The sequence below is a fragment of the Oreochromis niloticus genome, linkage group LG2, assembly GCF_001858045.2.
Source record: "Oreochromis niloticus isolate F11D_XX linkage group LG2, O_niloticus_UMD_NMBU, whole genome shotgun sequence".
Taxonomy (NCBI): domain Eukaryota; kingdom Metazoa; phylum Chordata; class Actinopteri; order Cichliformes; family Cichlidae; genus Oreochromis; species Oreochromis niloticus.
This window is the reverse complement of record NC_031966.2, coordinates 9,028,406-9,051,138: the sequence shown is the minus strand read 5'-3', so window position 1 is coordinate 9,051,138 and position 22,733 is coordinate 9,028,406. Positions and strand designations below refer to the sequence as shown.

Genomic DNA, 22,733 nt, shown 5'->3' with positions numbered 1-22,733 from the left:
CTAAACTCTAAATCATCCAGGAAAAGTTCAACCGCAAACCAACACAGACAGTTTCACCTGTGGGAAAGAGCGATCATTAACTCGACTTCATCAATCAATACTGCAAATCTAAAATGCAGCCTGAACAAAGACTCGGCTGACCTGCAGCAGCAGCAGCATTTAAAAACGGCTCACTTCGGCTTTAATTTCATGCTGTCAGTCATTCTTTAAGAGCACAGCACATGCAAATGCGTCTCCAGTGTAAGGAACATATTATTGATGGGTTTTTGGACTTGGACCTAAACAACCTGCAGCACGCTGGCAGAGCGGGCTGCTTCACATCTGCCTTCATTACTCATCACGAACATTGAGAATTAGCAGAAATATTGGCATTATTTCCATTATGCTTTGACCTCAGATTGCATCATCAGTGCTTTTGTTGTAGCTTTTTTTACATGGTGCAAAAGGCAGACGCTTCTTTCTGCAACATGATTATGTCTTACTCGCACTAGATCTACTGAATTTCGTCTCCGTCATGCTTTCCGTAAGTACGCGACGGCCTTCTGCCGACGTAAATGTTACAAAGAACGACGAATCGGAAGAGAGATTTATTAAACCCGTTTTTCCCTGCTGTTTTTTTTACTTCCTGTCTTTTCTACCGCCTCTGTAACCATCCTCTCTGCCTCTGAAGTCTGATTTCATTAACTCTTTCCTGCTTCAAACACTCCTTCGGTTCCTAAAATCAAACTCAGAAGCTCCAAATTCTTTCAGCTCCAATAAACTGATCAATATGTGGCTTTTTGACAAACAGGATGTACAAGGTTTAGCAAAGTTAGACGTTAACAGGAAGTTAGCTAGCTAGTTCCTTCTACAGATGGTACAACCTGATCTGACTGAAGGATTTCTATAAACTAAACTGTACTGCTCTGATATAACTTTGGACTTTTGTTTTAAAACTAAACAGCACTGACATAAAATGCCAAAATGGACCAAACTTCAGCCAAAGAACCTCTGATCCATCGACAACACGAGGTTAGTCATTGGTTAGTCTGCTGTGTGGTTTGGGTTACTGTGAAGTCCTGATGCTAAACTTAGTGTTCACACTGAAATCTGAGTCGGCCTGAGAGCGATTCTATTCTGAAGAGATATCTGGGATACCAGGAGCCTGTGAGCTGCAGTTACACCAAGAGGGTTTAAAAACTTTGTTCAGAAAAATAAAGGACAAAAAACCAGAGCCTCATCCAACACAAGAGACACTTGGACCTGAAACAAACAAAGAGACGCTGCAGTTTTCTGCAAACTGGTTTAGTGTAACTGGAAACCAGTCCTAATGAAGATGCCTGGTTCAGAGTCAGGAGCTACAAACGGACTAAACAAAAACAGGAAAATCTTCTTCAGGGTTCAGTTAGCAGGAGGAGGCAACGGAAAAACTCTGACAGCAAATGTTTGAGGAAAAAGTTACAATTTTTTTCTTTTTCTACCTTCAAAAATGACTCGCTAGCAGGATGTTTACAGCTTACAGAAAGCATTTTCAGCCTTTTTTCTTTTTACAGACTTCCACCTCTGATTCCAGATCAGTGGCATATTCACACATCTGGGACTCTCGGCCATTTGACCTTAGAACTGAAGAAGCTTCTCGGATGAGAGGTGAAACGTCTTCAAGCAACTTAAAGAAGTCCAGACACTTTTCTTTGCAAACTCCTTTGATTCACACACTCAGCTCACCGTTGCTGTAGAGGAGCTGTAGCCTGTAGTGGATTCCATTGTTGGTCTTCTCGCCGTTGTACTCCTGTCACAAAAACACAAAGTACACGTAAACAACGCCATCCTGACTGTGCATTTGACATGTAAGAAAGTATTACAGAAAGGTCATTTAGAAATCCTAAGAAAAGCAGATGATGAAGATGATATGTTGAAGTAAAAGGCACTAAAAAGACCCCTCTGCTGAGCTCAGCGAGCTGTGAAACATGACAAGTTGTCAACAAAAGCTGGTCCAGAGGACCCACGGTCCTTTTCCCAAATATTAGAGCTGTTAGGTGTCATATTAGCCTCTTATTCATGTTTTCTGCTCCTTTCTAAGGGTAAGGAAGAGCAACGTAAAAGTTAAAAAAAAGAGTCTGCACCGCCATCAAACCACAGTCTAACCAGAATCTCTCAGTTAAAGGCGTTTACACGCTTGTTCAAGTGCAACACACCAAATACTAAAAGCAAAAGACTCCAAGCAAATCAAAACTAAACAATAACACAAAAGCAATAAACTAAAATTAATTTAGTTAGCAGCTGAATGACACTCCCTGTAACCTTTGACCTCTCTGAACCCTGATCCCTATTAATGAACACAAAGCTCCAATAAAGTCACATTAGAAGACATTCATGCTCTGTGTTATCAGGACACGTCCCAGAATGCATTTCACACCCATCAATGGCATCCAAGCATCACTGCTTTATGAGAAAATAACAGATTTGAGTTTAAGCTTTTATTTTGAAATTTACTCGGAAATGTTTTGGAGGTCTCGTCGGCAGGACAGGTGATGTCATGTCTGACCTCCGCAGCTCTCTGATCACTTTCTTACCTGTGTGAAGGTAAAGTTCAGGGTTTTATTTCTAATTACGCCTAAACATGTATTTAACTGTCAGGTAATCTGTGCCTCAGACTCTGTAGTTAAAAACATCCTTTATTCTCCATCCATCCGCCTCTTTTCTCCTTTCCTTTCTGTCTTGACCTTTCCTCCCATCTTTTTCTTCTCCTCTCTATTTCAACCTTTACTCCCCTTTTTTATCCTCCCTCCCCTCCTTGCTCTCCCTCCTTTCAGCCTGTGTTGGTCGGCCACTCGGTGCCAACTGTGCCCGGGAGTGTTGGCTCAGTCCCAGTGTGTTTGTGTTGGGGGGGGTGTATCGGGGCGAGAGACTCGAGGTCAAAGCAGAGGTGAGGTGAGTGAGTGGGTAGAGAGGAGAATACGGTGCCAGCTGGCAGCCGATCATAGAACAAACACCCACAAACCTGTCGGGATGTTATTATGGTTATCACCAGTGTTATTAGCAGCGGAAACGATTCTCATGTACTTTCTGTATATTGTCAACAACAGATCCAAACTTTGTACTTTTGGACATTTACACTTCATTTTAATTGCCAAAAATTCTCTTTCAACATGGGACCCGTCTTACAGATGAAGTTCCACATAACCAGGATTTCGTTGTTGTTACTGGGGCTCATTAAACCCAATAGTCACGTTAAAACTGAGGTTTTCTGCATCCAGATCCAGATGTAATTTAAAGGTTCAAAATCAGAAAATAAAGCTAAACACAAATGTCAAAAGATGCAGTTCCCCTAGTGTCCTCTAGAGACTCCAACAGTCTCTAGAGGACACTCCACAGACTTGCATGTTAAAATGTCGAACTTTAAATGCTGCTGTGCGCTTAATTGTACTAACAGACTGTCCAAGAAGTCTGAGTTCCAGTTTTAGAGAAATTGTAGGATTTTATCTGGATGATACTGATTAGCAGGTATCTGTTTCTGAGTGTGAAGCTATGAATGGAGCTTGCTAAGTAAGCTAGCTAGCCTTAGCTGCTAACTTAGCTCCATCCTCTCGTCCAAACATCACTTCTGACTACAAAAAAGCACCATGGCAGTTTTCTGAATTACACCTTCAAAATAAAACATAAAACAATAACTTTTTCAAAATTGGAGTTTCCTCCAAATAATAAACCTCTGGACCGCTTTCTGTGTTACTTCTACTTTAAAATCGTTCCCTGGAAGTCTTGCTCTGACCACATGTACTGGGCTGTTCTTATTTAATGTTAATCATTAACATGTTTCCTGCTTTATTTTGTAGTCCTGTTAGATTTCTTTTCATCCTTTGTTCTCTTCCTTCGTTTTTTTCCCATAAGAGCTTTGTTCAGGAATTAAGGGGACATTACCTGACATGGGTCTTTGATGTAAGAAAGGTAAGAACACTTCCTACAAATTAGATCTTTTCCTGGTATTTTAGAATATTAAGCCTAAAAACCTGACCTCTTCTTTTCCTGTTAAAGATGTAAATTTTTTAAAAACACCTAAAATCTGAAGAAGATTCTTGAAGAAATAAAAAAATCTTTTCACCTTGTCTTTCTCCACAAAGTCCACGTAGGAAGTCCTCTCGATCTCCACCGGCTGACCCTGACGGTCGTACAGCGCCAGCACGAAGTGGAAGAAGTTGGACTTCCTCAAGTTGGATGGCGGCTGCTTCTCAAAGTGAGCTCGGGCTAAACCAACCCCGCTGAAACAGAGAAAGAAAACGTTACCTTTCAACTCAACAGGATCACACACACTTATCTGGAACTCGCACACGGAGCACAGTGAATTGATTTATGTTGATTTATAGGCCCGTGTTGTTGTGGTGGGCACCTTAAAAGTGAGACGATCATTTTCGACTTGAAGTTAATAAAAGCTCAACAACAGAAGAATGAAATGAAATGAATTCCTACTCTTCAGAGTGGACATAATCATGTGTGAACATTGGGCAAGTGGCTTCAGTTACTGAAAACAACATTAACGGTTTACCGCTGGTTCTTTCTTCTGTAATCAGAATGACTAAGGCGCTTCCCTTTGAAGGTGGCGGTTTGTCACTAGTGGACAATCCAAGATCCGGGTGTCAAGGTAACCAGCCTCATGTATTTACTACCATGTCCTATGTCAAGTCAACTTAGCAGTTGGAGGTTAGTAAGAAGTTAGCTAGCTAGCTTCCATGTATGACGTTATACCGTAATCTGTCCGAAGTATTTCTAAAGAACTAAAACGTACAGCAGTGATGGCTAATATATAGAAACCTGGTGGCTAGCTACAGAGCTATAGCTAGTCTAATATGAACACATTAGCACAGTGAAGATGGAGGATGACGGTTAAACTATTGGGCAGGGACAAACGTCATCATACGACAGGAAGAAGACGCCAAAAATGGACCAAACTAAAGCCAAGAAAACACGAGACACAATCAACATGACGATAGTCGTTAATGTGCTGCTGCGTGGTTAAGATTAGTCGCTGTGAAAGACAGCGAGAACGATCACGGAGGAGTTTTTTGGGGGAAACAAAAAACATTAATCCAACGCAGGAGACGCTTTGACTGGGAACGACACGCCTGATACGACATCAGCGACAACGTCTTTGTGCTGATCATCACACAGTGTCATACACGCAATGTTACCACAAAGCGGACCAATCACAGACGCTGTGGTATTCGTTGCCGTTTTATTATTTAGATTTAGAATGTTTTACAAATAAACCTGGACACATAAATAAATAAAAAATAAGGTGAGTTTTCTGGCCTTCACAAGGTTCTAATTAATCTTTGCTTTTACAGATATTGGGATGTGCCGTCTCCTCTGCTTCCATTAACATTAAATAAAGAGATGCAAAGTCACATGATAAACTGCTGCTGCAGGAAGAGGTTAAATAAATGAGTTTAAACCTTTTAAGATTAACAGCAGCAACAGGCGGATGTTTTATACTGAAAGAAAAACCACAAAGGCAGCAAATTAAACTTTAAAGAACAAAAGAACAAACAGATTTTTATGTTAAATTATTTTTTTGTTACGTTTCAATAAAAAGGGAGGCAGAAATGAAATCATTACGGAGAGCATTGCTTCTAATGCTGATTATCATTATGTAAACAACCACCGGCTGGGGGTCAGAGGTCACCCTGCTTTTGATTTCCAACCTCCAGAATCTGAGGAAGCCTTTAACTGAGTGTGAAAGCTGCAAAAACATCAACAGTGTCAGCGGCTGATTTTATTTTGGTATGGAAAAAAAAATCCTCGTTGATCCTGAAATAAAATCGATGCTCCTGCAGGAAGAGACCTCTGCTCTCAGCCCACAGAAGCACGATGTGTCCGAGGGGGAGACGCTCCAAACAGCAGCCGAATATTTTTACATCAATCTCATTTTCCTGCTCGTTTTGTTTCCTAAAACGCTTTATGATCAATATGATCGCCGGGGCACAGATAAATATTTATTCATGCTCAGGGTTTGTTTTTGGAAGCTCGCCCGTGCTCTCTCTCGGTCTCCGAGCTTCCCGGCTCACGGGTGTATTCCCCAGACGGCAGATTAATACAGCCGTGACCTTTCTGCACCCCCATTACCAATGCTTAATGCCTCATTTGTAGGCCAGTTTGTTGAAAGCTAATTCCTCCAACTCGCAGCGTTTGGCCGAGTGAAGAGTCTGCAGAGAAACTCCAGGAGGAGGAGGAGGAGGAGCAGCTCAGGTGTGTGTCGGTCAGGTTTTAAGGGGGGCTCGGTGGGAATAAGAGCAGCTGAGTGTCAGAAAACACAACGGTGTTAAAGTAAAAATAACACCGAGAGGAATCACAGCGAGCAAGGCTTCAACACGTTCACCGACAGATATTTTCAATGAGATCCCGAGAGAAGGAAAAAACTCCACAAGCATCTGTTTTTATCCATGTTTCTATTTTCATACACCTGACAGGAGCTACGCTGGAAACACAGCGAAAAAAATAAATCCTTCAACAATAAAACAGCATCGAAAGCACACAAACAGGCTCTGTGTTTGATACAAGTCAGTAAACAAAACCGATTATCTGTCATTTTTCACATGAAGATGGAGAAAACCAAGTCTGATTTAATTCCCTGGACCCTAAGTTGCAGAAAATAGTACCAATTGCTTGTATTTCAGTGGACATTCATTTGTGAAGTCTGGTCTCCAGGTCATGGAGGCAGAAGCCAAAGATCAGATACCCAAACCCTCTTTCCCCAGCAGGCTTTCCCAGCCAGGAGAGAATAAATTAAATTCACTTCAATTTTATTTATAAGGCACCGAATCACCATAACAGTCACCTCAAGGCACTTTGTATTATAAGGTAAAGACCCCAACAATCAAACGGCCCGCTTTGAGCAGCACTTGGCGACAGTGGGAAGTAAAAACTTCCTATTAACAGGAAGAAAACTCTAACAAAACCAGGCACAGGAGGGGCTCAGCTCCCCACCCTGTCCTCTACGGGGGTGCTCGGCACCATTTCAGAGGAAGCTTATTTTTAGGAAGCTAAAAATCCTTCATATCATCTGCAAAAACACCATTCGACCAGTGACCGTCCACCTTTTCTATGCCTAGAGATTCTGTCCGTAGATGTTATGAATAGAATAGGTGACAAAGGGCGACTCTGGCAAAATCCAACTCCAACCCTTCGAAAAATTCCTGGAGACAGATCCAGATCAGCTCAGAGTTATTCCTTTCCAAGTCATTCCCATGCAAACCTGTCCAAAGCTTTTAGAGTAATCGTGCTCACAGTCAAACTGCAACAATCACTGAGGAACAGAGTCTCCAACAGACCAGCAGCCAACAAGGCAAAGGGCCGAATTCAAAGGTTTGCTAAACTCTCAGCAAAAGCGCCTTTGAAGCCTTTGAGGTTAATGGGTTTAATGTCAATAGTTAATTTTTCTGTCTCTTGGTTGCTGCGATCTCTGAAAACCTGAGAGCATAAGGCTAGAGATTTCCTCCACTCCTGGATCTGGATCAGTTTGTGATATTTTATGGAGTTGCGTCTGAAACGTTTGCTCTCACAGCAACACGTTCCTGGACCTGGATGAACTCCAGACGTTCATCACTCGGGCCGAGGAAAGTGATGGTGGTCTACGGACACGTTACCTCTGACTTCAAATGACAGAGTAAATTAAACATACACTGATGCGCCTCAACATTAAAACAGAGCCTGGTATCAAGTCCGTTTCTGAACACAGGCGTCCTGTGCGATCACGCACCAAGATGAGGCCCGAATCAGCCATGCTGATGGGGCGTTTGCACACTTTTCTCAGATATAACTTAAATAAAAGCACATTTTTGGAGTCATAAAACCCAAAGCCTGCAGACCTGCTGGTGTTTAATATCGCAGTGAAGCTGACATAAATGTGGATTTTAAAGCAAACAAACACTGAGACAAGCGGCTCAGTGAATTTGGCACCTGTTTCATCCTGAACGCCATCAAAAGCATCACTTCCACCACTAAACCAGCCCATTATCCCAATTACACACAATGATCTGCAGCGGCCCGTCCACGCAGCCGATCGCCACCCTCTCTGCTCTGCCTCCACTCAGAAGGCTCGTTAGCATTATTATTATTTCAATTATGCTAATTGCGGCTGCATCCACTCGTCAGCGCCGCCCGTATCCGGCTGTTAGCACTTGGCACAAGGTGTAATAAAAACAGTATCGATGGCACACGGCTCGCTCGAACATGCCCGGGGTGTAAATCACACGCCAACAGGCAGAGAGGAGAAAAATAAATAAATAAACACACACACAGAACAAACACGACGAGGCAAATGAGGGCCGCCGATCTGCACGTTTCCACTGCAAAGTCTGAAATTAAAGGTCAGCAGGAGTCGTGTTGAGCGCTCTGCAAACAATTACTGAGCAAGACAGCCGGTGCAGGGAGCAGTCAGTTCATATCCACGCTCACGGTGGCTGAGTTAAACCTCCGTCTCTCCTTCTCTGGGATTCAAGCGCCGCCGAAACTCGCCTCTCATCCAAACTTCTGCAAATCTGCACAACTTCCTTTCAAATTCAGTCGCCTCCTCTCATTTACAGGTAATTATGTTAAATATCGAACTGTCCTTATTAATCTTGTATTGGACTCTAATGCAGAATTTATACAAAAGCTCGACCTGTGACCCAACTGACTGGTTTCATTTTGAAGCCACAGAGCTAAAGTTTGAGCTGCCACCATGAAGTTATAACTTTAGCTAACTAGCTTGATTAATAGGCTGCATCCACAGATGATATGGGAGATTCATAGACTCAGATACCTGCTAGTCGACCTGTTAGTACCGTAGCCTTACAGCAGCCATAGTATCGGTCAGATGCAGTAAGGGCTCGGTCCAGAGGTCCAGTTCAGGTGAAGCTAGCAGACAGCTAGCAGCTACAGCTACCTGTGTCACTATCCACCTGTCAGTCAAAGAGGCCGTGCTTCTAATAACGCACATTTTAAGCCATCATACCATTTAAACAGGTGAGTTTAAATTCTCACTATAGAGAGCAGACAGTCTGTGTACCAGGCTGTAAACATCTTCTGTGCCTGAGATGAGCATATTAGAGATGGAGTGTTTAGTCTGACCGCTCTATGACTTCTGAATCTGTCACCATGCGTAATCTGAACATCCACCCTGGAACTGGAGATATATGACATGTATAAAGAAGGAAAAGCAGAATAAATCCACCTTAAAGTGAGCAGGAGACACAAACTGTGCTGCCACCATGAGGCACATTTACACCTGACATGCAGCCGCCTGGCTGTAGGTGTGCGTGTCCTTCAGTAATTTTATATCTGCTTCGTTTTATTTTGCACATTTTGTACAGGTTTTCTTTCTCTTTACACACACTTTGTGTCCTTCTGTTTGTTTTGTCTTCCTGAGTCTTTTGTGTATTTGTTTAAACATAGCTCTGGATGCAGGACCACCGGGGCCCTCAGAGCCACGCTTTCATGATCAGACTGGGTACTGCGAAACCTCCACAAGCTGGAAAATAAATCTCACACACACACACACCATGACATTAATCAAACAGGAGATGGAGTGTGACCGCTGTTTGAGTCTTTAACCAGTGTGGCCTGCTGCCTCACACACTTACATATAAATACACACACACATCACACGGGCCTAATGAGCCATACAGCGCGCGCGCACACATGCACACAGTCTGTCTGGCTGCCAGCATGTTAATCAAATAAACGGTGGATGTTTAAATCTGATTCAGTTGGAAACAAACTCAGAGCAAACACACCCTGACAGGACACACACACACACACACACACACACACACACACACACACACACACACACACACTGAACGGTAATCTCATCACAGCAGGAGCAGCAGTAACTTCTGTCAGCTCTGAATCCAAACTGCGACCCAGCTCCTACTTCCTGTTTAGCACGTTAGCTGATCACAGGTAAAAACAGAGAGCAGCCGAGGCTGATGGGAACCCGAGGACGCGCTCATCAGTAACGTGTAGAGGGGCGCTGTTACAGGTAGCATCGACAGCAGCCAGCTGAATCATCATTCAGGTAATCTCACTACACAAATATGTCTGTAATGACGAGGTGCGCTTGATTTATTCCATAATAATATAAATCTGTCTGTGATGAGAGCTTCGTATCGCAGACACATCATTTTATCCTGATGAGCTCGTTTTCAATTCAAGGGTTCTGCTTTCACCAGGAGCACGGTCTGCTGTCAAACAGCAGGAAGGGACGCAAACACACACACCCACACACACGTGAGGTTTTAACCACGACGCGGCGCCGGCCTCCTCAGACGGGCAGGTGAGGTGCATCTTCAAAGGTGTGAGGTCAGAAAACAGATTGTTTGGTTACCTTCTTCTTTCAGCACGTTACTGTTGAACATACAGAAATCTCATCCTGTGCAGCCGCCCAGAATGAATGTAATTAGCAGAAACGCGCACACACACACACACACACACACACACACACACAGCAGCTCCTCTCTAATTGCTGTGGATATTGAGTTCGGCCTGTTAAAATATGCACATATTGTTCCTGTGCACAGCTCTGTATGTGTGCGCGTGTGTGTGTGTGCTGATTTATGCAGGTTGCACAATTACCCATGAATACATTTACCCAATCAGACGTGTGTGTTGTTTTTCTCTCACACACAGACACACACACCTGTTTGGTTAGCTCTTATTAGCCATGTAATATGAACTAATGAGTCGAGGCTGAAAAGCGGCGAGGAGACGGCCAGCAGGTCGTCTGAGCGCGATCGCACGTGTCCGTCTTCGTGTGGACAAAAATTCTGTTTGAAAGCATCAGAGCGAAGCGAGCTCTGCGCTGAGAGCACATCTTCAAACGCCGCCTCCCCTCCCGATCCTCGGGTTTAATTAATCTGAGTAAACACAGGTACGTATGGAAAGCAAACAGTGTCAAAACACTCAGATCAGTACGACACTTCAAATGATATATTGTGGACATACAGTGACCACACAGTCCTGTGCATGTGGATATTAAATATTTTAACTTTATATTTTACAACTAAGTTTACATTTCTTGTTTATCGGAGCAGCTATGTTACGTCTCAGCACCAAGAGGAAATTAATCATTTCACACATCTGAAGCTCCGATTCATAAAACAGAAATCTGAAGACCTGCCAGCACTCCCATACTTCCTGTGTTTCTCCTGTATTTTAAAACCATCTCCGGGACGCCTCCTGTTTTGCCGTTTATCCCAGAAAATTCCCATAATCTGCACGACTGAATAATTGGAATACATGCATGTGCAAGTTTTGTGTTGCTCTAATGTTACCTAAGTTGTTAGACTGCCTATAAAATGCAGTCTGCACACACTAAATACAGTTTCAGCCCATCTGCTGGAGCAAAGCTCTGAAGGAGCACACGGAGTCAATGAGCTGCTGTCCTAGCTGTGGAGCGTCGCTGTGAAGCGTACGGTGAGTGTCCAGCAAGAAGCGAGAATTTAAAAACACACTAAAATAAATCACTGAGTTGAGCCACCTGTGCAACTCTGTGAGTTTGTGTAACTTTGACAAAGCTGGACAGAATTCATCGATCTCAGCTCCAACACCAAACTCCACGGTAAAAACCACCTATTTTACATCAGTTGTGCAGCTTGTTTTTTTTAAACTTTGCACAGAGTAATGATAATTTAAAAGTAATCAGATTACATGAACGTGTGCTCTATGCTGTGTTGCTGGAGGAACTCCACCTACTCTTCCTCACAGTTTAAGAATGATGACGCCATGAGAAATGCACTGTGGGTGGTTTCTGGTGCAGCGACGGTCTGCTGTGGGTTCGACGGCGGTGGCGGGCGCCGTCAGGGAGGAAACGCCCGCTGACTGATTTCCATTTATGCACCTTAATAGTGTGTGTCATTCCTAATTAGGGCGACTGGCTCGGGGAAACAGTGGCTCGATGCTGGAATGGCTGCTCCTGTCATGCTGCAATTACCAACAAATTAGTCTTTAAGCTGAGGGGCTTTTGCACACACACACACACACTTCTGACCAAGTGTGTGTGTGTGTGTGTGAGAGAGGAGTACGCGTGCTAATTAGTGCATTCTGTGAGGTGTTCAATGTGTGAAAATGCATCTAAGTGTAAAAGCAGACGAGGTTTCACGGACGTCAAAATCTGACCTGCAGCTGTTTGTTCTGCAGTTTCACCTTCAATTAGCACGAGTGAAAAAAAACAAAACACAAACAGGATTAAAATCACTAACCGGTCTACAACCAAATCATTAACATTTACCGTACAACGTCAAACCAACACACACACACGCACTGAGAGTGTTACACGAAAAGTTAAACAGCTCTTTTTTTAAATGGAGTTTGGTGGATAAAAGCATCATCTGTTAATCCAGCTGGTGCTACGCATTCAAGGTTAAGAATTTCTAAGTATTCCTGGTTGACTAAGGTAATCTGATTACCAGGAGCTCCTCTATTTATCATTTAAGGCAATTCACAAATGACAACAAAAGGATATTTGTGTGCATACAGTATGAAATACTGTTTTATACTACTTTAGAAGAGATTTGTTAAACAAACTGCTTGAAAACTTTGTCTGATTTTTGGTGTAATTATTCCAGTTTAATACACGTATGTATGGAAAACTAACAGGGTCAAAAAAACGGAAAGAAAAACCAGATAAACTTGAAATTTTTAACCCCGAAGGTAATCGATTTAAACAAAACTTTTCATGTTCGTCCTCAGATTGTGTTCACTGGTGCGTTCAGGGTTCCTGTTTTTAAATAAGAAAAATGCAAAACTGTTGATTTCTGAGTTATCAGACAATTTACATTTTGGCCGTTTTGATCTTTCAGACAGTAAAACTTAATCTTATAACCTGGAAGTGCGCGGGTTCGTACAAAGCCGAGCACCAGTCGGGTTACGAGACCCGCTCATAAATCGGCTCCAAATACAGTGAAGTATGAGATGTGCAGATATTTCATCATTTCAGGTTCTCTTTGGTCTGAAAATCAGAACTTTTAGGTCCACATGTAGATTTAACTGCCCTCTGGACCACGTCATGCGTGCTGCGTTCAGGTGCATTCCTCCAGTTCCTCTGGGGGAGAGAAACGATTAAAGCTTCGGCCTCATCATGAAATATTTGCTTTAGTATCCTGTCAAACCTTTTTTTTACATTTTCATTTATTCATCGACTCTGGTCTGCGCAGTGCCTTCAGGGCTCTGTAAATCTGAGCTTTTGTGGTCAAGAAGCCGCTTCCAAGAGTTCAGTTTGGCTTTGGGTTTATGAAGAGAAACGTCTTCTTGTGATGCTTTAATATTTTACCTCCTCTGCTGAGGATGGATGAGAGCTGAGCTAACACAGCTGCACGTTTCCTGAAGTCAGCTGTTTCCTCCCAAACACATCCTTTACCCTGTCACACACACACACACACACACACACACACACACACACACACAGGCCGAGCCCATTAGCGTGGTCACCTGCTCCTCTCGGGTTAATTGTTTGCAGCTTTTTTTTCCTGTCTTTCTTGCCGCCCGTGATTAGCCGAGCTGCCCGTGGCGGCGTTTGTTTACATCGCTGCACTTCCAGGAGGACGGCGTGCTGGGCAGGATTTACAGACAGCGGCGGCTGTTTTTTAAGGTGCTCAGAGTTTAACTTAAGTGAGGAGGAGGAGGAGGAAATGCATTTTTCCTCGCCAGACTCAGAGAGTAAAGCGTTACAGAGAAAAAGGTGAGCGAGCGCAGGCCTTGGCTGACCTCTTCATCATCCGTGGCCGCCGCTGAGAGTTACGACTCTCTGATAAAAGAGTCTCTCAACGCGAGAATCCATCACTGCCAGACGCCACAGCCCGTCTCCGAGTACCAATCCGCCCACCACGGGGGACTGCCGAGCAGAACAGCAACCGCTCCATGATTGAACTGATGACGGATGACGCCAAAGAGGGAAATCCCCATGTCGACGTTTATTCACCCGCCACCCACCTCCCCTCCACTCGCCCCGATCGCCCCAGAGGAGGAAGACGGGGCGTGGAGGACGGGATCCCTCACTCTGCTCGCTCTTTTTTCTTCCCATTTCCTCCTCTCAGGGAGGGTCGAGGGAAATCTGTTCACCTGAAGCTTCAACACACACACATTATAAACACACACCTGCCAACAGCGTGAGAAAAATCTCCACCTCATCGTTACAGCTTCTACAGAGCTTCTAGAAATGACGGTTTAAAAGTCGTCGCTCATTAGAAACATCCTAAAGTTTGTTTAACAAACAGCAGATCTGACAAATAACTGAGGTTAAGGCTTGGACGAGACTCAAAGATTTGGGTCGAGTTTTTCAGTCTTTCCTGTGACAGCTGACCCGCCAAACTGTGAAATCTTTCACATCTGATGGATCGAGTAGCATAACGATGATTTTTTTTACATATTCTTCCTTGTTATTTATTGGCAGGAACGCTCAAACCTAAACTGATGAGTCGTCCTGGATGGAAACCTCTTTAAAAAATGGTTTTCCTCCCATGTTGTCTCATTTCTGTCAGACTTAAAGTTTAAAGCTCAGATGTGTTGAACTGTGACGGTGACCCTGCATGAGACAGCAGACGGAATAAGACTGAAACACTCGGTGAAACAACACGGGGTTCAGTCTGTGGGACGTTTACTACAGACTGTACAGATCCCGAAAACACTTTTGTGTCTGGTGCTAAAACAAGCCTGAAATATGCAGATTTTTTTGCTTTAAAAGCAGAAAATATGAATTTCCTGGTGTACCTGAACGTTAATCAGCCCTGTGATAAATCAGACCTGTCCGGAGCGTTCCCCATCTTTGGGACTATCTCCTGAGCTGGATGATGGAGCACGAAAGTGGATGGTTAGAAATGACGGAGTGCTGTGTGGCTGTGGTCAGGAGTTCATCTGTGAACACTGCTGTCATATAGACACACACACACATACACACACTGTTTCATCACCTGCTCACCAGGCGTGTTTCTAAGATGATGGCAAAGGAGGTCTGATTAGAAGTAAATATAGTGTGAAAATAGGAAGGCGTCTATCGTAAAACACGATAAAATCTCTCCAGATGAGCCCGTACAACAGTCGGGCTCTTCTTCGCTGTTTGTTCCTCCTCCTCCTCCTCAGCAGGAGGCCAGCTCCCTCCCTGCTCCCTGCTCCCGCTCGTACAGCAGGAGCCAAACATCATGTGAACGTGTGCTTCCTTCCTCTAAACATCAGAATTAAAAAGGTGTAAAAGCTGGAAACAGAACTTCAAAATAAAAGCATGAACTCCTGTCTCCTGCATGAAAAGCTCGTGACCTTCCTGTGTTGTGGCTGCTGCAGATCAGCAGGTATTGATTACACATCTAAATACACAAATGCACTGCAGGATGAAACGTGTGATTGCTTTCTGCCTTTTAATCAATAGAAAGCACCACAAACCTCTTTTTTTTTTCTAATCCACAGCATCAAACACTCCTTACAGCTGTTCAGTGATCAGATCAGGAGCTGATCGACTCACTGATTCAGATTTGCAGCTCCACACTTTCAAAACGCTTCTAAATGTCTTCTTACAAAAACAACAAAAACACTGCAGACTACCTCGAACGAAGAGCTTTTTTAGTTTCCAGTCATGTTAAAGGTTTTCTCACTGATCTGAGAACAATAACATCTCAGGATTTATGCTGAAAGCAAAAGAAGAAAAAGATTAACCATCAGAACGCATCCCCTAAACCTTTCAAACTGAAGCTGAGATCGTGTCACTGGAAGGTTAAATCAATCAGCCCAGTAAGCAGGACGTTTGAAAAGTTAGAGATCAGCTGTTGAATCAGAGAGAGACCTGATTTCAGCCCGATCAGGTCCCAATAAGCGATCAACAATAACAGGACTGCCTGTGGACCCAGTGACATCATGTGTCTGTGCTTCACGCGTCCAATCACATCCCTACACGTTAAGCCTGACCACATCAGCTCACAGGACGCGTCCTCACATAAAGAAAACTTTGGGCTGACTTCAAAATAAAACATGAATTTGTAGCTTTATTCTGAAGCTCTGGCATGATGGTTGATATTATCATTATTATTATTATTATCATTATTATTATTATATTATTTTCCATCGTTAAAAATCTCCAAACACTTTGGACGTTCAGTGGCGATAAAATAAAATCTGTCCGCCGCGTTTCAGCTTTTTAAAAATCAAACCAGAGGAAGGCGGACGCTCGCCGGTCGCACTTGTGCGTTTGCGATGGAAAAAACACTTTTTATGAGTTTACAGCATTAAAGTTGCCTCATTTTAAAGAACTAATGAAAGCAAATGTAATCTAATTACACTGTCTGTAACCCTCACTGCATGCGATCCACACACTTTGTGTTTTTCGTGCTTTGTTTTCAGTAAATTTAAACTAAAACGGTGTTCACTGAACTTCTAATGGAACAGCTCAACGATAAAGTTTTTGTGTTTTCTTGTGTGAAACAAAGTTTATTCTCTTTGTCTCGTCGGTGCTGCCGTCATGATGACATGCGCCTCTAACTCACTGCATTCTTGGGTTTTTGGGAAACAGCGCTGGTGTATTTTTATCAACAAAACGATGCTGGGTAAACTTCCAGCTGACCTCTGACCCCTCTCAGATCACTTCCAGCTAAGCTGCATCACTTCAGTTGAATATTTCAGAGAAAGCTCCAAAGGCGAGTTTATCGTGCTGTTTGTAAGTTTGCATTATAAGGCGGTGGGACTGCACCGTGTCCCGCTCGTTTTAAGGTTTTATTGTGTATTTAATCACCTCTTTTGCAGATTTTGCACCCCGCCTTCTACACATAAGCTTATTTTCATGCCTGCGTTTCTTCTTCTGTCTTTAAACCTAACTTTTTATTTTATTTCTGCAGAACTTTGATTATTTTTTTACAATCTGCTTGAACAAAGGTGAGATTAGAACAGCAGTTTGATAAATGCCTCACAAAGAAACCACATTTTAACTCTCATTGTTACATAAACAACGACTGGCTGCTGTGTAAAGGGTTAACTGCTTTACATTTAATAACGCCGTGTTGTCCTTATGGATGAAAATAAGTCTGTTTAATGCACACATGTCCAGGTTTCAGTCTGGGAAAATGAAAACATCTCATTCATGAATCGAACCGCTCATTTCTGCGTGTCACACTTTTTCCACAGGAGGTTTAAACCCACAGAAACCTCAGTGAGATTTCAGTGTGTGTGGATGCACAGCAGAGGAAACGAGGAGTTAAAGAAATAAATAAATAGACTCGTCTGAGATTTACAGCTAAGCTGAACCACTTCTCTTTTCTATCCAGTAAAAGACGACATTCTTTCTTCCAGTCGAACGTAAGCTGCTTTAACCTTCATTAATAACGTTCACATCAACGTAAATACAACATAAACACGAGTTACTGAAAGTCCACAGAGTGAAACTGATGTAAACTTAAAGCAGTCCATTTAAGTCCCGTTTTTAACTTTAAACCAGCTCCAGATACATTCACATTTAAATGCAGTGAGCCGTCTTTGATTTACTTTAAAAATAATCACGTTAAACGGCTCCTCGCCGGGTTCGTTCCCTCCGAGGTGCTGCTGTTGAACCTTAACACGAGGTACTTATTTGTCCCCTTGAGGTTTGTACTTAACAGAGATCAGCTTTGAACCTGTGCTGATGATTTAGGTTCCTAATGTAAAAGCAGAAAGAAGGCTTCACCCCCCCTCACATCTGCACGTCTTTGCACTAAAAAAGAAAAACCTCAACGTCTGCAGCGCCGTCGAGCGACTTTGTTTTTATTAAAACAACACACACGAAAACACAAGTCGACCCGAAGCTCTTTCCAGCCCTGACAAATGTTTCGAATACACAAAAATATAAATGTGCCGAGAAACCGTTAAAATGCGAGAGTAAAATTAAAGTTTGACCTCATTTGTTTTCAGCTGAACTCGCACTGCATCAGTCTGCTGTTACTGCTGGATCACAGACGTCTCCTTTAGCCTCAAATGAAAGTTCACGTGCAGCCACTCTGATAACGAGCCTGGAGGCCACGTCCGTGCAGGTGAAACCTTCACTGATGCTTTTTCATGGCTTCATGTTTTTCTTCACATTAGAACTTCATCTGCTGCGCGTTATTATTTCACCAACACTCATCGTCCTTCTAAGGTTTCTTCGTCATCTGTGTTTTTTATTTTTTTTGTCTGATAACCCTCCGTTCAGTGATTTATGATTATCATAAATGTCTAAATATAATTTATAGCTTTTTATCGGCGCTGGAAGTTTCACTAGGAACGCTCAGAAAACAATTTCAGACCCAAAATTGAACAAACTCCGTGTGAGATTTACAGAAATCTGAGGGTTTTGAGACGGACGAGTGTTTTTGACGTATTTACACCCCAAACCTGCCATTTATTTCCTCAGGTTTGACATGTGACACGCGATGATCAAATAAAGAATCAGATTTTAAGGATGTAATCGTTACGATAAAGGTCTAAATCTAAATGCATAAAATGTTTGCTAAGGAGAATATTTGTCGTTGAGGGTTAGACGATGCTGAGAGGACATTTACGAATGTTTCAGTCAGGTTTGGACTGTTTTAATGATTTTAATGCAGACGTGCAGTTTAGCTCATCTGCGTTTGTGTTTTTTTATCCATGTCTTATACAGAAACCCCTCTCGATGTGATCAGATTGTCACGTGTGGATAAAAATCCTCCCGTCAAGCGTCTAAAACTGATTTCTGTCGGGAGTAAAGATGCAGCTGTTTGAGCTTTGACCGGCTCCTCGTGTTTGAGGCGTCTCGGTGTGGTCGTGTGTCTCTGAGCTTCAGCGGCGCTGTTTCCTGTCACGTTACAAAACATCTCAGACCCGCTGAAGCTCAGCCACATTTCTTTCCCGTATCCTTTGAGCACGTGCAGCTTTAGCTACGCGTGCACGGGTGATGGACAATTAGTGAGTTTTTTATTGGGGAAAATTACCCTCAGATCATCATTTTTTATTGTTTTTATTGCTGACTCCTTTCCACTGTGAGAGGCTGAAGGAGCTGGAGTGCCTGCAATCACTCCTCCTGTTCCTCACATGTAAAAATCCCTCAAACTGCAGTGAATTTAACCTCCCTCGTCAGAATTAAACAAACCCTCGTTCATGTTAGATTATCTGAATCATCTCAGGTGTGACGTGCTTTATTCCGCTCTGCCTCTCCTTTCTGAAACTCGACTCTTTGTCCATCTGTCTGCGCTGCACACACAGCATCTCCTGCACATCTGTCCGTCCTGGAAGAGGATCCCTCTGAGGTTTCTCCCTCTTTTCTTTCCTCCTCATCGTTCTGGCTTTTATCACTTTCAAGCTTTTGCTGAATGACGTTTAAATATTATCCACAGAAAGAAAGCAGTGATTAACGTGTGCACAATAAGTGTGGGAACTTTCCCACACTGTACACATCTGAGTCCATTTGCTTCCACTTTTAAATGCTGCTTTAAGATTACAAATGTGCAGCTTCAGTCATTCCAGATTTGCTTTAAAGCAGCAGAAACAGTCTGCGACCTCTCCTCTGTGTAATCGAGAGTTTCTACATTTAAAGCTGAGACGGTGGCAGTAAAAGGATAAACTGATCAGCTGGCGGGATGTTTAGAAAGTTAAAGAACGCGAGCAGAGAGAAGCAACTCGGTGTAATGAGCTCAGATCCACCTGCTCGGGAAACGGCGAGGCTACAAAAACACTGAATCCAGTTATTAAAGCAACGTGTGGATGATGGACGGACACTCGGGATCAGCGTTAATGTGCAGCAGAGTTTAAGCATCCGTGAGGAGTGTTCACCTCAAAGTCCTCAGAGTGTAAAATTCAAAACACAAAGAGTTGCTCTTTGTTTAAATTCAGCCAGAAACAGGAATAAATTCAGCTTTTCTCCAGCAACAGTGATTTTGTTTTAAAAATCTGCAGTTTGGAGTTTTGTGTGCAGCAATATTTCTTTTTTAAAAAAAAAAATCTGGATGCATTAATTGCAGAGGTCTCCCTCCTCTGCAGCTTAGGGTTACACTGAGTGCAATTATTTAATTTTATAGATATTTTTTTATCTGTATTTTGGCCTGAAAAAAATCTGTCATAAATATCTGCTTAGCTCTTCACTTTGTGCAAAATTTGTTATGCAAAATGTATTTATTGTGCAAACACACGTGCCTAAGGTTTCACACACTTTAGTCTTCAGATCTCATTGTTCCTTATTTTAAAGCTAAATTTGGTATTTTATTAATAAATCTAAAATTAAACTGAAGATTTTGGATTTTTAAACTACAAATATGCTTTAGCCCATGTGTTTATGTTTTTACTGACGCGTTTTGATGAGCTGAGAAAATAATGTTAGTGATGATGTGTGCAGGTGAGGAGCTCAGACGGATTTAAACCACAGAACAAATTCAGGAGGAGATGTTTTAAAGTTTACAGGGAGTCAGAGGCCATCCCACGCCGTGGACGGATGCGGTTTCTGTGGAGCTTCTTCAGACTGCTGATGGATTTTTTTCCTCTTCATGTTCAGGTGATTTAAACCTGAAGCAGAAAAGCGCGCATTGATTTATCTGAGTGAGGCGGTCAGATTTCAGCCGGAGATGCTTTAAGCAGTTTAAACTCTCAGATTCTGCGTCGCGTTTTAATCAGTAGAAAAAAATAAAAATGTGGAGTTTCTACTGAAAAAACCTAAATGTAAAAACTGTCAGTATAAAAAATGTAAGCGCGAGATTCTAATTAAAAGCTGAATGAGTGTTTTTGTTGTTAAATTTAAGCTGCAGTTTGAAATTAATTTAACCTAAAAATAAAAAATAACAAAAACACAAAAATCGCTTCAAAGTGATTTTAAATGAAGACTTTCTGCTTTCGGCTTCCTTTAACCTGTGACCCACTTTCACGCAGGGTTATTTTCCTTCACGCGGGGTTAATTTTCTGTAATTCGGATTATTAATAAATTAATTCTGGGTTTTACAGGTTTGCTGTGATCGTGAAAATTATTTTCTGAGCTGTTCTCGGGGCAGCGGCTTCGAGCCTCCTCGCGCTCTGTGCGCGCACCGTGTATTCCGGTCCGCGGCGTGGGTGCCGTGGACGGTATTTCACGCTGAGGTTTGTGGAGCGGAGGCGGCGGGCGGCCGCTGGAGCCGACCCCGGCGGAGAGGAGCTGCGCCCAGGCGCTGAGCGCCTCGCGCTCCCACAGGTTTGAGTATTTTGCAGGCTTCCGCCTCTGATCATTTTTATTCTCCGAGCCTCTCGGACTCACTCTGAACCTCACACTGAACCTCAAAGTCAAACTTTACAAACCGGATTTTTGCCGTTCTGAAGTTTTTGAGGAGCGGAGCGCGTGGGGCTCGACCTCGCGCCTCAGCTGGTTTAACTTTGCCTTTTTCTTTTTGCCCCCTGCGCGCGACACTTTTCAGATCCCGCAAGATGCAAACTGCCACCTTCACCTGGACTTCCAGACTGTCACGCTCACTCACTCACTGGCACACTCACGAAAAGTCACCCGCGTGCTTTTGTGGGATTTTTACCTCTGTGCCGCTGTGTTGGCGTCCAAAATCCCCGCGCCCTGCATCCACGAGCGGACCGGGGTCATGCCGGTGGGGAGCGGCTCCTCCTTCATGGTTAGGGCCCCCCGGGGGAGGCTGTCCTGGATGGAGAACATCAAAGTGTCCTTCTGGGAGCTTTGTCTTCACCAGAAACACGAAAGAAGAAGAAGAAGAATAATCCTCCCTGTACCAGCCACTCAAAAAAGCCAAAGGACCACCTGGATTAAGGTGGAGAAAAGAGGAGGAAGGAGGGGAGGAGGAGGGGTGGGGGGGACACACGAGCGAGCTTCCCCAAAGTACCGGGTCCTGATCCAGAGAAGAGCCCCGGATCCCTGTGGGTGTCTCCGGGGTTGTTTTAGATCCCAGTCCCGGCTTGCAGCGGTCCGGGCTTTAAAGCTGCGCCCGTGTGAAGTTAAAGGCGGTCGGAGAGAGGAGCGGAGAGCAGGGAGAGCATCTCAGAGGAGGCGGCGGAGAATCAGCCTGACGCCGCGAGAACGGAGCGGCAGAGCCGGGATCAGAGGGAGGCGAGCAGCCGCGGATTGTGGAAAAATGAAAAGTGGGATAAAAAAACAGGCGAGCGCTTCAAAAAGGAGTAAAATGAAATGATTAGCAAACAAGAGGGAGGGCCGGGCCGAGGAAGGCTGCTGCTCCCGGGGGAGCAGGGGGATTGGGCAGCGAGGAATCTCATCCCCTCCCTCCCCGGCTCTTTATGGCTCCTCCGTCCCGGCGGAGAGCTCCTTCTCCCGGGGTCCGGGGCTCCGGAGCTCCCGGGGGACCGGCGCGAAGCTGGGGGGCGGGGCCGACACCAAATATGGGCCGCTCGTTTGAATACTGGTCGCGCCTCTGGCTGCCCATTGGCTGAAAGCTCGCGTTGCGTCATTGTTTTGCAAAGCGCGCGCCAAATAAGGGTTTCCGCGTGTTGGGCCGCGCGCGCTGCAAAAAATGAAGTTTGAAGAAGGTAAAAAATCAAAGCAACACCAGCGCGAGACCACAGCGGGCCACGCAGGTACACCGGCACGTGACACTCGTCTCACACCTGCTGCCGTCACTTCCGGCCCTGGCACCGAGGCCGCGGCTTCATCCGAACTTTCCGGCCTGGCGCGCGCTCCGCGTTTCACCCCGAACCTGACCACAAGCCGCCAACCCGCGGGATTAACGGGCCCCACACGGAGTAATTTCCTCTGTCGTCCCGCGTGCAGCCCCACAGACACGGCAGCAAGCAAATACCACAACAAAGTGCGCTTTTTACGCACGGACATA

General features: G+C 44.0%; 1 protein-coding gene across 5 annotated transcripts in view; it reads right to left on the bottom strand.

Annotated features, from left to right (window-relative positions):
• The window catches only part of LOC100695038 (transcription factor COE3), a 145,860-nt gene extending 123,645 nt beyond the window's left edge, over positions 1-22,215 (bottom strand). For 2 of the 5 annotated variants that reach the window (XM_003447623.5, XM_005453249.4), the window contains exons 1-3: positions 21,456-22,215; positions 4,079-4,235; positions 1,705-1,768 (exon numbers count right to left, since the gene is read on the bottom strand). In XM_003447623.5, the coding sequence (XP_003447671.1) occupies positions 1,705-1,768; positions 4,079-4,235; positions 21,456-21,589 (355 nt within the window). In that variant the 5' untranslated portion in view covers positions 21,590-22,215. Of the gene's footprint in view, positions 1-1,704; positions 1,769-4,078; positions 4,236-4,363; positions 4,492-17,856; positions 17,877-21,455 lie in introns of those variants that run through there. The other 3 variants (XM_005453250.4, XM_025909787.1, XM_013272830.3) reach the window with 3 other exon arrangements.
• Positions 22,216-22,733: the final 518 nt, after the last annotated feature.